This window comes from Rhinolophus hipposideros (assembly GCF_964194185.1).
Source record: "Rhinolophus hipposideros genome assembly, chromosome: 24".
NCBI lineage: Eukaryota > Metazoa > Chordata > Mammalia > Chiroptera > Rhinolophidae > Rhinolophus > Rhinolophus hipposideros.
The window spans coordinates 7,058,180-7,075,041 of record NC_138070.1 but is presented as its reverse complement, the minus strand read 5'-3'; the positions used below and the strand labels follow the sequence as shown (position 1 = coordinate 7,075,041).

The 16,862-nt window shown below is 41.9% G+C and overlaps 1 protein-coding gene and 1 long non-coding RNA gene across 4 annotated transcripts in view; one reads left to right on the top strand and one right to left on the bottom strand.

Annotated features, from left to right (window-relative positions):
* Positions 1–1,886: 1,886 nt before the first annotated feature.
* On the bottom strand, positions 1,887–9,618 carry LOC308492227. Its single transcript, XR_013992480.1, has 4 exons — positions 9,361–9,618; positions 5,111–5,213; positions 4,539–4,623; positions 1,887–3,799 (listed from the first exon to the last, which is right to left on the bottom strand). It is a non-coding gene; the product is annotated as an uncharacterized lncRNA (long non-coding RNA).
* NAA25 (N-alpha-acetyltransferase 25, NatB auxiliary subunit) overlaps positions 9,601–16,862 on the top strand; it is a 55,473-nt gene continuing 48,211 nt past the window's right edge. Inside the window, exon 1 of one of the 3 annotated variants that reach the window (XM_081036912.1) lies at positions 9,601–9,686. In XM_081036912.1, the coding sequence (XP_080893038.1) occupies positions 9,629–9,686 (58 nt within the window). In that variant the 5' untranslated portion in view covers positions 9,601–9,628. Of the gene's footprint in view, positions 9,687–15,061; positions 15,173–16,862 lie in introns of those variants that run through there. The other 2 variants (XM_081036911.1, XM_081036913.1) reach the window with 2 other exon arrangements.

Sequence of the window (16,862 nt, the reverse complement as noted above, 5' to 3'; positions counted from 1 at the left end):
TCCTCAGAGCCTGCTGGGAAAATTTCCAAACTGCCTGGTTACTAGGCAGAGTTCCCAGGAAGGGCTACTCCCGTCCTGGGGGCTTCCTCATCCCTCAGATGCGTGCACAGAGCCTTTCTTGTGTCCAGAGGAGGAGACTTCTTCGAATCACTTGCATTGCGGTCTGGTTTTCAGAAAAGTTCTCCGTACTCTCACCTCTATGCCACCTAAGAAAGTACTTCCCCTTTCTCAGGGGGAAGAAACTTGATGCTTAATCAGTGTTTTTCAGAAGGTGGTTTGAGGACTGGCAGGATTAGCATCATTTGGAGAGGGGGTAGCGCTTATTAAAATGCAGATTCTCAGGCTTGCTTCCTATCTACTGGCTGCAAATTTTTGTGATGGGGTACCAGAATATTCGTTTTAAAAGTACATTAGTGATTCCTGTGCTCAGTGAAGTTGGGGAAACCTCGGGCTTAACTGATCAATTAAAGGAAAATTAATGACACAGACATATTCTCGAAACTATATTCAGTCCCACCCACATGCTTCCACCAAATTAGATTTCTTGCAGTTTTACCCTCCCACCTCTGTCCCTGTCAGGACTTCGCAAACACTCTTCCTTTCTGCTACAACCTGTCCGACTTTCCTTACCCTTCAAGTCTTGGTTTGGATGTCACGTATTCCAAGAAGCCTTCCCAGAATGCTGGGTAAAGTGCCCCTCCTCTGGCTCCCATTGCCTCCTGTTATTAACCCAGAGCCCCTAGAAAGCTGCAGTATTGTTGCCTGCCTGAGTAGTTGCCTGTCTGTCTCATTAACCTGAACCAGCTCCTGGAAGGCAGGACTGACATTTTTTTTTGGATGGCCATGTCTGGAACGTAGCATAGGATGGGGCACCCAGTAGGCATTCAATAAATGTTGAAAAAAGGGAAGAATGATTTATTATGACTAGTGCTTTTGTGCCCAGTTAAGAAATCTTTGTCTACCCTAAGGTCACAAAGATATTCTTCTATATTTTCTTCTAGAAGCCTTATTGATTTCCTTTTTATATTTAGGTCTATGACCCATCTTGAATTAATATTTGTGTATGGTGGGAGGTAGGGGTAAAGGGCTTTTTTGTTTTTTAAGAGATATGCTATTGCTCCATTTAGTGGATGGAGGGGATTCTTTCTTCCATTGAATTGCATTTGGGCCTTTGTCGTAAACCCAAATGACCATACATGTAGGAGTCAATTTGTGGGCTCTTCTACTAATCTGTCTATGAGTATTTGATGCCAACACCACACTATCTTAACAACTGTAAGTCTTGAAATCTGGCAATGTAAGTCCTCCTACTCTGTTCCTTTTTTTCAGGATTATCTTGGCTATTCTAGGTCATTTACATTTGCATATCAATTTTAGAATCAGGTTGTGAATTTCCTGACTGGTTCTAATCTCTTATAGGCTTTTTCTTATCAGAGAACTGACCACACAGCAATCCTATCTCCCAGAGGCTCCTTCATTCTAAATCAAAGGCCTGTTTTTGGCATCTAGCAGCTAAATGCAGCGGCAAGGCTCTCCCCAGAGTTTGACAGCTTGGAGGCTGGATAGAAAAAGTCAAGTTTCAGAACACAATCCAGCCAGCTTTGAAGACTTCTGATTTGTGGCTGCCAGCTTTGACTTGGCCTTGAAAGGAACCTGTAAACTGTTCCATGACTAGAAAGAAATATGGAAATTTAGCATATGATAACAATAGCATTATGTGCTTTGTGAAAAAAATAGGTTATTCGATAAATAGATTTTGAAGCAACTGGAAAAGATAAAATAAAACTGGAACCCTACCTTGTTATTCACATTGAAATAAATTCCGAATAGACCAAAGGTTTAAATATTAAAAATGAAACAATAAAAATACAAGGAGAATTCATAAAGTAATTTAAAAATAATATTGGGGTGGGGAAAGGCACAAGAAACCCCAATATATTTCTTTATTGCAAGAAAACCCCATATCCTCCAAATCAAAAGGCAAATAATACACTGTAAAAAATATTTGAAACACCTATTTATGGTATAAGGCTAATTTCCTTAATATATAAAGGGTGAATCTAAGTTGGTAAGAAAAGACTAACAACTTGAAAAAAAATGGCCACAGCACATGATCAGATTGATAAAAGAAAATAAATTATAAATTGGTCTTAAACAGATGAAAATATGCTAAATATCATTCATAACCTAAGCCGCATGCATTAGAATTATACTGAGATATAATTTTTCACTATGAGAGAGTCAAAAATACAAAAATTCAAGAGCACACTGTGTTGGCAAGGGAAACTGGCATTTTTACACACTAGTTGTGAGAGTGCACACTGGGATAACCTTTATGAGATGCAATTAGGAAATATTTACTCAAATATGAGGTGAAAAGAGCAACTTACAGAAGTGTATCAACAGGATGATAACATTTACTGGAGATTTGAAAGGAAACAAAATTATCATATATTGTTTATGGATACATACATATGCAATAAAATGTTAAAACATGGAAGGAAAATGTTAAAACAACTCTGGAGGGGCAGGGAGGTGGGGAGATGAAGAAAGGTGCATGCAGTACTAAGTCTATGCTTGCGAAATGTTAACATTTGTTAGATCTGTGTGATATGTATACTTGGGTATCATTCTCTTTATTTTTACAGATTTTGAAACATTTCATAATTTTTTTTCACTTTTTGCAATTATTTTATTCCTGGTGTGACTGCATATATTTTGGGTTTAAATGCCTTTTACTTCACTGTAAATTGTGGAAGTTCTTTACACAGTTTATATGGTGAGAGCTGAATTCTTATTGTGGTTTTGGATTCCATACTTTCAGACAAAAATTGAAGTTTTTTCACCATAGTTTTTTACAATTTGACAGTGAATTATTTTACATATAGAGGGTGCCAAAAAAATGTATACACATTCCAAGAAAGGCAAAAACTATTAAAATTGTAACACAGCGAAAGACACTAGCATTCATTTGATTAATGCCGTATTTTGGGTGAACATCATACTACACATTGTTATCGTAATTCAACTTCGAAAAGTAATAGATAACATCTCTTAAAATGTGTACATTTTTTGGCACCCCTAGTATGTATAGATGTATTTGGGTGGGATGTATGAAAATTTATAAATTATCTGTGGTGAAACATTCCATAATTTTTAAAACGACAGCTTACAAGGGATGTTATTCAGGGAATGGAACTGTTCTAAAATTGGATTATTGTGGTTGCCCAACTCAGTAAACTGTATTAAAATCATTGAATTGTGCCCTTAAAGTGGGTGAATTTTATGATATGTAAATCACACTCAATAAATTCGAGTACAAAAATTATAAATAGATAGCTTACAAATATTTCATATTTGCTGTGTTTTATTAAAAAATAATTTACATGAGATCCATCCTTTCTGATTTGGAAAGTGGCCTGGGCAATTTGGCATTCATATGCCCCCTGGTGGACAAAATTGAAAGTGCTGGGGTGGACAAAAGCTGCACAGGGGCGATTGAGAGGTAGAGGGGAACTCAGACCCACCTTCTGTTTTCCTGATGGGGAACGTGAGGCCCAAGATCACATCAGGAATTATTGGCCAAATCAAGACCATAACACCGGTTCTCCCAAACTCTTAGCTCCCACTTCTGTGTTTCTTTGCCTTGATTTCTGTCTCTCTTTGATTCTGTACTTCGTACTTTTGGCCTTCTTTATGCTAAGTATTGTGGGAAAGTCCAAGATATTACTCCTACCAGGGGACATGTCAGATGGGGACAATTCCTTTCCTGGTGTCTCGAGGTATCAGGAGGTGATTTCTGCAATTTTAAAAGAGGGGAGTCATAACGTTATTGCTAATATTAAAGATAGTAATAATACATGACGATTGTTGCTTTCTTTCGGCCTGTTTCTTTACATGGACCAGAGCATTTATTCCTCACATCAACCCTATGAGGTAGGTCCTTTAAGTATCATAATTTTACAAATGCAGAAATGGAGGTGCGGAGATGTTCAGTCACTTGCTTAGGTTCACACAGTTGATAAATGTCAGAGACCAGACTTGGACCCACGCCCGTTTGATTTCAGAGCCAGGGTTGCTTTTATCCTACTGTCAAAAGTACAGGAAATCAATTATGAACACTATGAAATATGTCACTGTTCTGTTTATTCTGTGAAGGATTAGGATTAGGTATTAGAACATATCTACAAGATGGAAAAGGAACACTAGAAAAGTCATCGGGTGGAGCTACGCACCACCACAACTTGCAGGTAATGCAGCCCCCGCCCTGTGTTCTCCGCTATTCAGGCACAATGCACCCGTGTGTGTCACTGCCCTTGAGTGAGAGGGTTTCTCACCAGAGCATATCTCCCACCAAACAGGAGAAGAATGAAGGGCGTACTCCCTAATTCTAAATCAAGAAAATGGAAACCATTGAATGAGACAATGATTTTCCCATGTCCGCTCTTATACATCAGAGTTCTGAATTGTACAGCAAGAAAAATGGGCTTTTGGCTCCCTTGGGGGTCATATCATTTGTTACCTGCAATGATACTTGCCTGCCAAAGGGTGTGGATGGAAGCTACCTCCCAGGGAGCAGGTAAGGACAGGCCCGGAGCCAGGTCACTGCTTCAGCCTTAGGCTCTGAGGAAAACAGGTAGGAATGGGACAAGAGAAAGGCCAATTCATCCTACTTGGATGCCAAACAGGGTTTCAGCATGGAGGAAAACATAGTCCACCTGGAACAGTGACTCAAGGATCTAGACGCCTCTGTTAGGTAGGTCCATATGCTCTGGCCCGGCCAAGTTCATGGATTGGGGTGCGGAGCCTGTCAACATTCCTCTGGGGCCAGGCCAACAAAGGGAACCTAAGAACCTAGCTAAGTAACCACAGTCCTGGCCAGGAGCCTCCTCTGTGCCCCCTTGAAGGTGCTGTATTTTTCCATTCTGGGAAATTCTTGAAACTCAGGTGACTCACCAGTTCTTTCATTAGTGCCAAAGATGAACAAATGTTATTCCTCTAAGCCCAACCTGAGTTCTGGTCTCCTCCCTCCTCTCCCCTTTACAAGCCTAACCTGAGCCCAGTCATACCTTGGCCACACTATCTCTGAGTGATCCTGGGGTCAGCTTACCTGGGCTCCTGACTTTCATTCTCGCTGGTTAGCATGATTTCGGGAGCATGGAGATCTCTTTGGGACAGGGTTGCCAGATTTAGCAAATAAAAATACAGGACACCTGGTTAAATGTGAATTTCAGATAAACAATGAATATCATCTTAGTATGCATACATCCCAAATACCACATTCTTTTTCACCTGAAAACTCTACGCTGGGAGTATTTAAGTGCCTTCAATCCATTATCCTAGAGCGGGAGTTGGCAGACTTTTTCTGTTAAGGGCCAGATAGTAAATATTTTAGCCTTTCTGGGCCACATGGTCTCCGCTTCAACTGCTCAATGCTGCCATTGTGCCAACAAAACAGCCATAGACAATGCATAAATGAATAGGCATAGCTGTGTGCTGCAAAATTTTACTTATGGATACTGACCTTTGAATTTTATATAATTTTCACGTCATGAAATAGTCTTCTTTTTTTGACTTTCCCAACCATTTAAAAGTGTAAAAGCCATTCTTAGCTGACAGGCTGTATAAAAACAGGTAGTAAGCTACATCTGGCCCATGGGTCGTAGTTTGCCCACCTCTGACCCAAAGGAAAAGAATCAAACTTCTGTCTGAACGCAATTCACCAGAGGATTTGTACAAATACACAGTGCTGAGCCCCACTCCCAGAGTTTCTGGGCGGTGTCTAAGGATTTGCATTGCATGTATAAGGAGTGATCAGGTGATGCTGATTTTGCTGACTAGACACCACTTTGAGACCTCTGCCCTCCCACCCCCAACGCCAACCTCTCTATCTGGGGTATTGTAAAGCCACCTCAGTCATAAGAATAATTTTTCAAGAATTACAGATTATATCTTTATTGAAGGGGACTTTGTTCTCAACAAGAATTTCTCGGCACTTGCTACTAGAATTTTCTTTTAGTTAGCCTTGGGCCAGAGCTGGAATGAAAGTTTGTAGTGCATTTGTTTTTTGAAAAATAGCCCTCTCCCCGATTATTAAAAAGGGTGTATTTAAAAATCTTTTATTTTGGAATAATTTGAGATTTACAGAAAAGTTGAAAAGAGGATATAGAAAGTTTCCATGTATTCCTCACCCAGTTTTCCTTAATGTTAACATCCTATATTACATTTGTCAAAATAAGAAACCAACATTAGCACAATACATTGACTAACCTCTGGACTCTATTTGAATTTCAACTGTTTTCCCACTAACGCTCTTTTTCTGTCCCAGGATCCCAACCAGGATATTGCATTATATTTAGTTTTCATGTCTCCTTAGACTTTTCTAATGTAAATTTCTCATTTCTTTTTTTTTTCACAGCTTTGCCAGTTTTGAGGAGTACTCAAATGCCTGGTCAGGCATTTTGTAGAATGTTACTCAATTTGATTTTTTTAAAATGATGTCTTTATCATTAGCCTGGGTTTATGCAGTTTCTGAAAAAATACTACAGAAGTCAAGTTCTATTCTCATCACCGCATATCAGGGTATGTATGAACATGAATTTTCACTGGTAATTTTAACTTTAATTACTTAGTTAAGGTAGTTTTTACCGGGTTTCTCAATTGTGAAGTTGTTAATTTTCTCTTTCTACACTCAACTCTTTGGAAACTGGTCAATAATAACAGCCCACATTCAAGGGAGGAGGGGAAAGTCAAGTTTTACCTTCTGGAGGGGGGCGTTTTTACACATATTGCTTAGCATTCTATAAGGAAAATTTGTCTCTTCTCCCCCATTTATTCATTCAATTATTTCTATCAGTATGGGCTCATGTATGTTTACTTTATACTTCAGGTTATAAGTCAATACTATGTTATTTATTTCTTGCTCAAATAGTTCTAGTTTTGGCCATTGGGAACACTTTCAGGTGGCTGCTGTGTCCCTTTGACAGGCCCCTCCTCCCATCATTTTAGGTTTTTTTTTTTTTTTTTTTTAAATTTATTGGGGTGACAATTGTTAGTAAATTTACATAGATTTCAGGTGTATAATTCTGTATTACATCGTCTATAAATCCCATTGTGTGTTCACCACCCAGAGTCAGTTCTCCTTCCATTTTAGGTTTTTGAGTACTTCCCTACTTTCTAGCAATGCAAGATGCTCCAAGCTTATCTGGTATATGTCTTGCCCCAGCCCTAGAATCAGCCATTTTCCCAAGGAGCCCTGTGTTCTCTCATTGGACAGTAGATTTAGAAACCAAAGTCTGTGGGCTAGATATGGTCATTGCTACCGACATACAAATTGTTAAATAAACCATTCAAACAATAAGGACAAGTTGAAAGAATGAAGTAAATAGGCCCTAAATCCATCATTAAGAGATGAGGAAGCTTAACATTTGTTAACTGTCCTTTCAGACCTCTCTCTAGATGCATATGACATCTGTGTATGCTAGCTAGATAGCTACCGGTCCATATATATTTTTTTTTCATGCTATATATACTCTTCTATAACTTGCTTTATAAACTCAATATGTCATGGGCATCTTTCCATATCCATGAATGAAGCTCTACTTCATTAATTGTAATGGCTGGCTTTTTTCCATTTCATAGTGTCATAATTTATTTCACCAGTCCCTATTGATGGACAGCTAGGACCTTAGGCTTTTTAGGAAACAATCTCTAGTTTATGTGTTTTTTGTACTCTGTTGATTATCTCTTTGGAATAAAAGGATTTTATTTTGGACTAAAAGCCTTGACGTGTATTTTTGTAAATATAAATTTTAAAACTTTTTGAAAATTAAAAATGTAATAATGCTCATTGTAAACAAATCAGACAGTGCAGATGTATATAAAGTAACAAGAGAAAACATCTGCCCTCCTAAGTGGTACCCACTGCAACACTTTGGTGTAATTGCTAAGTGTGGATTTGGGACTGAGACCACCACAGATGTCACCGCAGACTGCACTATGATCTTGGGCAAATGACCTAACATCTCTGTGCTTCAAAATTCTCATTTTAAAACGAGGATCACAATAGTACCTTTTCCACTATTTTGTGAGAAGGAAATGATCTGACGTATGTAAAAGGGCCTTAGCACAGTTTCTGGCACATAATAAGTGCTCAATAAACTCAACACTAGTACTATTATTGTTACTATTATCATTACAGTTTTTTTCTAGGTATGCGTATTTAAAATTTTGATGACAATTGCTAACTTGCTCTTCCAGTGGATTTTAAAGACTTTTGGTCTAGATCCCTTAATTAGTAATTTTCACGGAGTGGTCTTCAGGTTGAATCCGAAAGTCTGGGGGTAGAATCCAGGAAACTCGTGTTTATCAAGTTCCTCAAGGGATTCTGACGTTCATTAAAGTTGGAGAATCATTTTCTCGGACACTAAGAGGCCCAGAGAGGGGGAGGGATGGCACATCAGCAGAAGGGGTCAACCGCAGGGGGTCATGGCTGCCATGGGGACATTGTACTGGGCCTGCGACAGCGACAGCGTAGTAGAGGGGTTGGCTTCAGTTCTCTCCTCAGAAAGACCTCTGAATCACAGTGACTAGTGTCGCCTTAGGACGTGACCCTGCCCAGCAGATCTGGCTCCCTCCCCCTCCCACTTCGTTTAAGTCTTTGACAACTGTCACTTTTTCAGCTAGGCTTTCCCTTACCACACTGCTTATATAAAATTGCCTCCTCCCTTCAACTCCCAGTCGCTGTCTATTTTTCTCAGTATCATTTATTACCACCTAAATACATCTGTTTTGCTCATTTGTCTGTCTCCCCCACTACAAGTGAAGCTCCACCAAAGCTCTGTCTATCTATCCATGTACCCTCCTTTCCGAAACCAGAGCATGCCACATACTAGGCACTCCACAATTACGTGTATGAATAAACCCATTGGTAAAAATGAAGATACTGTCTACCTCCTAGGGAGATACTAGGGCTGTTACGAGCATTAATAATACATTGAAAGACCTTGCAATACAGTGTCTGTGGCACATACTAGCTGAATTACTTTTCTCCTCCAGCTTTATTGAAATATACTTGGCAGATACATCGACTGGATTACTATTAACCTAGGATGCTTCTTAGTTGGCTGAGCCCCGAGAGAGGGGCGAAGGGATCCCGGACTTTCCTGGCCGATTTTTACTGTCGATCAGCCTCTTTCCCCTTCTGCCCCCTGGGTCATGCTCCCAGAGGAGTTCCTGGTTCTGCAACGATTAATCAAAGACAAGTCTAACTGGACCTTCAGCACCGAGGAGAAATAGGATAATAAGCACGAGAAGCCCAGCCCTAACTTTGACGGAGTTTCTCCCCTCCGTTGCTCTCACCCCAGTAGGTGACTCGGAAGAGATTTCATGAACAACAGCCGCCTCTCTCGCTAGGTGGATTCCACCATCACAGGGGAGGACAAGATCGCATTGAAGAGGCCATTGGAGGGCGGAGGGCGGGAGGGGGCGTCGTCCCCGTGGCGTCGCTGCGTTGGGTCGCAGCCCCGCGACTATCGCGATACACGAGCGAGACCGGCGCTGCCCCTTTAACAGCCCCTTCCCGGGGGCCCGTCCGGCGCGTGCGCACTGTGGTTCTGCGCTTGTCATCATGGCGACGCGGGGCCATGTGCAGGACCCTAACGACAGGCGCCTCCGGCCCATTTACGGTGAGTGCCTGGGGCCGACCTGGTCGCCGGCGGGACGCGCCGAGGGCTGCCGAGGCCGGGGCAAAGGCCCAGGAGGGGCGCGGCGGGCCCGGGAGTGGGGCTGGCGGGCGTGGGGGGCGGGCCGCGCGGGCCTCTAGGCCGCAGCCAGCGGCCTCGCGTAGGCACCGGCCGGGCCTTCCCGAGCCCCGAGGCGGTAGCGGCGCGGTCGTGGCAGCGGCGGGGTCGTGGCAGCGGCGGGGTCGTGGCAGCGGCAGGTCGGCAGAGCCGGCCCGACCGCCAGGGACGCGTGGTGAGGGAGGCCTGAGGTCTCCCCGCAGGTGGAAGCCGGCTCCGGCGTCAGGGTGGGACCCGCTAGCTGAGGGAACAGCCCTCACTGACGACTCTTTCCTTCTGGGAACGTGGCCTAGGGGCTCGTCTGACCAGCCCTGTCGGGTGCACCAGAAGAAACAGGTCCCAAGAGGGGAGGGGGCTGACCCAAGGTCACCCAGTCGAGTCAGGAGCCGGCCCTCCCTATTCAAGGCTCCGCGTGCAGAGCTCCGCGCTGGAGACACAGCTGCTGTGGGCGCACGTGGGAGGCGGCGGGGTGGGGGTGGGGGGTCTCGGGCCCAAAACTGCGGTGAAGAGATTGTCATAGCCCCTGTCCCAGAGGCTTGCAGGGCTGCTGCGAGGGCTGTTCCTTTCTGCAGCTTTTCTGTGTGTTTTTTTTCGTTTGTTTGTTTGCTTTCTGCAGCTTGTCTTCGCCTGCTAAGTGGATGCCCCTCCATAAGGCTTCCTCATACCGCAGGAGGCCCTCGATGTCATCCTGCTCCCCTGGTGGTAAAAAGTCACAGGTTGGGTCAGGCAGACACATCTTCTCCGGAATCGAGACGTTCTGTCATTGCACAGCGGTTCCTTTTGCGTTTCCTTTCCTCTTGGGTGTTTGTATGGTCTTGGTCTGTCTCAGTTAATGGGGAGGGAGGCTTCAAGGTCAGTGGTGTTTGCAGAATTAGGCCTCCTGTGTCTCGTGTGGATGTTACTACATGGAGGCTTCTCCGCATGGCCGAGATCATTTAACTTTTTGGGGGCTCCGGGAAGAGAGAACTTTATGTTTCAGGCACAATTGGCCCTGCTTTTATTTTGTAATATGTATGATGCCTTATTTCCTCTGATATCTCATTGGAGCCCAGCAACAACTCTGTGAGACGGGTAATAATAACAGTAGCTGACACGCACAGACTGCTAATATGTCAGTAACTGTCGTTGGCTTTTTCATATATGGCTTGTCTCATTTAATCTTCACACATTCTCATGAGGTGGGTAGTTTTTTCTAGTCCCATCAACGCCCCCTTCACCCCCATTTTTTTTGCAGATGAGGAAACTGGGGCTTTATTGACGTGCAATTTGTCTAAAATCACTCAGCTAATACTTGGTGGAGCTAGGATCTGAACCCCTCTGGACTGTCCCAGGATCACCCTCTTGATCACTGCGCTAGAAACCATCTCACTTTGAGCTGAAGACACTGACTTGCCAAAGGTCACACAGGTGGTGAATGCCCGAGATAGGACTCTGATTTCCATTTCCCCAGGGCTGCATATTCCTTTGCCCTCCAGTATATACTATTTCAGAGGGAAAGGATGAAATATGCAATGGTGATTGAGGGTAAGAACTGAATCCATGGTTCACAATTTGTGGCTCATTATAGTTCTGTGCAGCAGCTGCCTGAAATCATTTTTCTTCTTTAACTAAAAAGATTCAATAGTAAAAAAAATATTTTTTCTTAACTTTTATTTATTTTAAGTGTATTTTTCCAGGACCCATCAGCTCCAACTCAAGTAGTTGTTTCAATGTACTTGTGGAGGGTGCAGCTCACACTGGCCCATGCGGGGATTGAACTGGCAACGCTGGTGTTACAAATTGTGCTCTAACCAACTGAGCTAACTGGCCTCCCCAAGATTCAATACTTTTAAGAATACTTGGGTTTCTAAAATTGTTCTTGAGGACCAAATAAAACGCCTTTGGTGTTCCATAAGTCATTTAGAATTCATAGTGTTTTGAACTATCCAAAAAGAAAAACCTTGTCCATTTCACATTGCTAAACATCAGGACATGTTAACCAGAAGTGACAAGTCGTATTCTCAAAGCCGAAGCCAGAATTATGTAGCTTTTGTTATAGTTACATGGGAAGAGTATTAGAAGAGGCTTTCTTTAGGCCTTCCAGGGCGACTACTATAAACTGGCAGAAATAGGAAAAGAAAAGGTACAGACTGTCCTTGACTTTAGCACTTTTGCCCTCCAGACTTTGGAACAGCCCCTGCTTTTGTGTTTAAATACATTAGTGCCTCAAACCATTATAGTTTCTTGAATTCAGACATTCATTAGCTGAAGAAGCTCCCCCCACAGTGGTGCTTGCTCACCAGCCAAAAGTTCAATGTCAGCATTGAGTGCTTATTTGTGTGCTAACTATCCTGTTAGGTGGTAAGATGATGGTGTTGGTAGGGAACTGAAGGCCAGAGATTAACTTGCTCAGAGCTGCAGCTACTAAATTGTAGCGCTGGGATTTGAACACAGGCATTCTTACGAGAGAGGCCAGACCTTTACCAAGTTTAGATTCAGCAGCACCACTAGCTTTGTTACGGCATTATTTGAATTGCCAAGGTTTATGATTTTACAACTGTTGGAAACCTTGCCAGTGATCTCAGTCAGCTCTTGCTGAATATGGTTGAGGGTAGAAGTAGACAGGGTGAATAATTGTGAAATTGTGGGTTGATGAGATGTGGAGGGTTGAAATTCTATTTTTGGTGTCTTCAGTTTGGAAATGCTTTTTCTGTGCAGAACGTTGATTAGTTCAAACATCTTCAGAGTATATCTCGTTACTCATAAGTTGGTTAGTTTCGGTGTTGTACTTCTGGTTTTTGAAAACCACCCATGACCTTACTAGAACACCTACTGTATTATTCATTCTCCTTTTGCTAAAATGATTCTTTTGTGCTATGTGGTTCTCAACCGAGTTTGTACTCTTGTGACTTAGTGGGCACCAGTGCTTTCTTTTACCATTATTATCCATTTTAAAATGTTTTAGTGGTTAGGAAGAGTGGAGGGGTGGAAGTGATGGTCCGGTATGGCACTTAATAGATTTGTATAGAATACAGGAATAGCTAGGTCAGCATTCGCAAAATAGAAATAGAAAAGTGTGAAAGAAAAAATATTCCCATAGTCTTCAGAACACACGCACACACATATATTTATATTTACTTTTCTGGTACAAGATCCTTTGTTCTAATCTGTGTTACTAGCTTTTTGTCTTCCTCTAGTCTGGATCAGGTGTAACATTTCCAGGAGGGTGGGTTGCTCATTTATTCAACAAATTCTTGTAATCCCTTGCCAATGATTTAACCCAGTGTTTTTCAAATTTTTGTCATTCTGATGATCTTAGCTTTATTATAGTGTTATCTGTACTGTTATTTACTTAATATTTTTTTCTAAGTTGACTTTTAAACTTAAATTTATTTAAAAACAATCTATATCATTACCATTCATGGAAAGACTGTCACTGCTCTGAGAAAACAAAACCATAACAATAAGTGCAATGAAAACAAAACAATGGTATTAAAGTCTTAACTAGATTCTGATACTTGTGAAACTGTCTGTGACCTGTTTTAAAAAAAAAAAAGACGTTCAATTAGCAAATATTAAGTGACAGGCTAGCACCAATCTGAGACTATCTCCTTAATATAAAGGAAGTATTAGAAAAGAGATCAACTTTCTCACTGTATTATCTAGTGCTGTCTGCAAGGACCACCTAAAAACATTTCAGTTGGCATGGTACCCGTACTTAGAAACACGTGGCTTTAACTGATGCACCATCATCTTATTGTTTTCTCTGCCAGATTTGTGGGTGGCTGATTTGGGTTTACTCCTGTTATTAAGGGAACAGCAATCTACATTGTTAAACCACACTTCCCCTTGAGTAAGTTTTAAAGACTTACTAAAAAGCAGACTTAGGATATTCTTTTTATTGGCCCGTTTTCTCCATCGGCTACATAATTTATATTCCAGAGTCAGTAAGTAAAATGAAAATAAACTTTTCCCAAAAGACTCAGCCACCAATTAATCGGTAGTCACTGAGGGAGGCATCCAGGAAAGGGGAGCCTGACAGCAGGCTGAATGTGTTGGAGTGTCTCAGTTAAAACTCTTGAGTGCAGGGAACAAAACCCACTGACACCAACTCAGGTAAAGGGGGGTTGCTGGGAACCCTTGTGGGAGCAGGGCAGGAATGCAGCGAGCGTTCCAAGGCCTCCTGGAAACTGGAGAGCTGTCAGGATCTGAAGCTCATCTCTGCTTTGATCTGTGTGTCTATCTTTTTTTTCTGCTTGGTTCTTCAGACTGTTGTTTTCTACTTACTTATCACTATACCCAGGGCCCAACACGTTCGCTTTTTGGCCGCACCAAGTTGTGGCTAGGGGATGGAGAGGTCTTTCGCCTTTTCTCACAAGCTGAATCAGTACTGCCCTGCCCCCATTTTTTTGGATAAAGATAACTGACATTTTTCATTCTTTTTATAAATGTTATGTGAATAAAGTGGCAAGAGAGAACTCCTTCACTCCCCATCAGCTAACTTGCACCCCCTAATGCTTCTTCAAGATGGAAATTTTGGACCTGCTACTGATAACCTCAGACCTGTTTATTGCCTTCCAAATGAGCTTTAGCTTTCATAGAGCTTTCTGGCTCCGGCTTTCAGTGTTGCAGTTACAGATTACCAGGCAGAAACCTGATTTATCCAGGTTGGGCCAAATGTCTACCCCACTGGGCTACAATGACATGGTCTAGACGTGGTTATCCAGTCTGCCCCTTCAGCAGAGGTAGTGGAAACCATTCCCATAGAGGACATGGGCAGGTAGGAACAGTAATGTCAACCACAGAGGGAAAAGTTAGGTATTCTTGTCGTCCTGACCCCTGGTCTGATCCGTTCATGGGCAGATCCTCAGATCTGGGCTCTCAGCTGCTCTTTGAGAGGGCTTTAAGATACGTTCTGTAAACCTGGAGTCTTGCAGGACGGAGTCAGAATGTCTTAGAACTGACTCCGAATGGGGTCAGCATCGTGTCTTTAGGAAGAGAAGGTGTTACTTAGTGAGCTGAAATATCTCTGTCATATTCCATGAAGGACAATGAAGGCCTGTTGACTGAGCTAAGGATTTAAGAAAACTGGTATTAGATATTTGGGTATTCAGGCCAAGGTTGTATGCTTCTAGATTTCTGCGATTCCCCTGACTCTACCTGAGTGTTGTCTTTGATCTTCCTTTCTAGGTTGTGATTCCTAAGGCTCTTTTTGACTTTCTCTCCTAGATTGTGATTCCTTCCAGACTATAAGGCTTCTTGATCTTTTTACCTAGCATTATTGGCTCTCATCAACATGAAGCTCATTGAAGCCTGAAGAGATGAAACTGGTGTTCATGTTGGCTATCTGTTACAAGTTTTAGTATTCATTGGAGACAAATTGAAACCATTAGGTAAAATGATAGTCTGTTTCTGTTATTTGGGGCGCCAGGGCCATAGACCATTTTGAGTTGTTTATGCCTTCTCTGTCCCGGGGCTGATTTGGGACCTTGATGAGCAAAGAGGGACCAGTAGTGGTAGGAGATTGTGAAGTGCTCTATGCTCAGTCATCTTTCTGTACTGTAATCATTACACTTATTACCCTTCTCATTTTCCTTCTCTGGAAATGAATCTTCACTTTTATCATTTTTAAATTTAAATTTATTATTTTTTTATTAACACTTTATTTTTTTTAGAGCAGTTTTAGGATTACAGAAAAATGAGCATCAAGTACAGAGAGTTCCTATATATGTCCACACTCCTGCCTCCCCTTCCAGTTTCCCCGTTATTAACATCTTGCACTAGTGTGGTTTCTTTGTTACAGTTGCTGAGCCAATATTATATGTTGCTATTAACTAAAGTATTAATACATAGTTTACTAGTTTACAGTAGGGTTCATTCTTTGTCTTGCACAATACATTCTGTGAGTTTTGACAAATGTATGATGACCTGTATCCATCATTACACTATCAATTACAATATCATACGGAGTATAGTCTCACCGCCTTCAAATCCCCTGTACTCCACCTAATCATCCCTCCCCCGGCCCCTGGCAATGATTGTTCTACTGTCTATTTCCAGAATGTCATATAGTTGGAATCATATAGTATGTAGCTTTGTCAGATTGGCTTCTTTCACTTAGCAATATGCATTTAAAGTTCCTCCATGATTTTTAAAAAAATTTTATTGAGGAATATTGGGGGACAGTGTGTTTCTCCAGGGCCCATCAGCTCCAAGTCATTGTCCTTCAATTTAGTTGTGGAGGGCGCAGCTCAACTCCAAGTCCAGTCACCATTTTCAATCTTAGTTGCAGGGGGCACAGCCCACCATCCCATGCGGGAATTGAACCAGCAACCTTGTTAAGAGCTCGCGCTCTAACCAACTGAGCCATCGGGCCACCCCACTCCACCCCACCCCACCCCACTCCATGATTTTTTGTGGCTTGATAGCTCATTTCTTTTTATCACTGCATAATAATTACATTGTATGATTGTACCATAATTTGTTTATCCGTTAGCCTATTGAAGGGCATCTTGGTTGCTTTGAAATTTTGGCAGTTTTGAATAAAGCTGCTATAAACGTGTGTGTGCAGGTTTTTGTGTAGAAGTAAGTTTTCAGCTCATTTGGGTAGATAGATACCAAGGAGCTCAATTGTTGGGTCATGTAGTAAGAGTACGATTAGTTTTTAAAGAAACTGCCAAACTCTCTTCCAAAGTGGCTGTAGGAGTTTGCATTTCCACCAGCAAGGAAGGAGAGTTGTTGCTGCTCTCTCATTTGCTGTTGCTCTTTCATTGTTGCAGGATGGATTATTTTGAATTCTGCCTTGTGTATCCCTATGTGGAAAGAGGGATCCGGTGTTAGTAGTATATTGTGGCTGGCCTGTTAGTCATCTTTCTATGTTTAGAAGTGACAACTACCACCATTTCCCATTTAAAACACTTCTCATTTTCTTTTAGATCTTCTCATCTGGAAATTAATCTTTGCTTTTGTTAGACTTTTGAATAATAATTGATTGCTTTTTTTCCCCCTCTAACACAATTTTATAGCAGGTCTCCATATTCCTTGAACTCCGGACTGGACATACACTAATTAGGGAACCTAGAA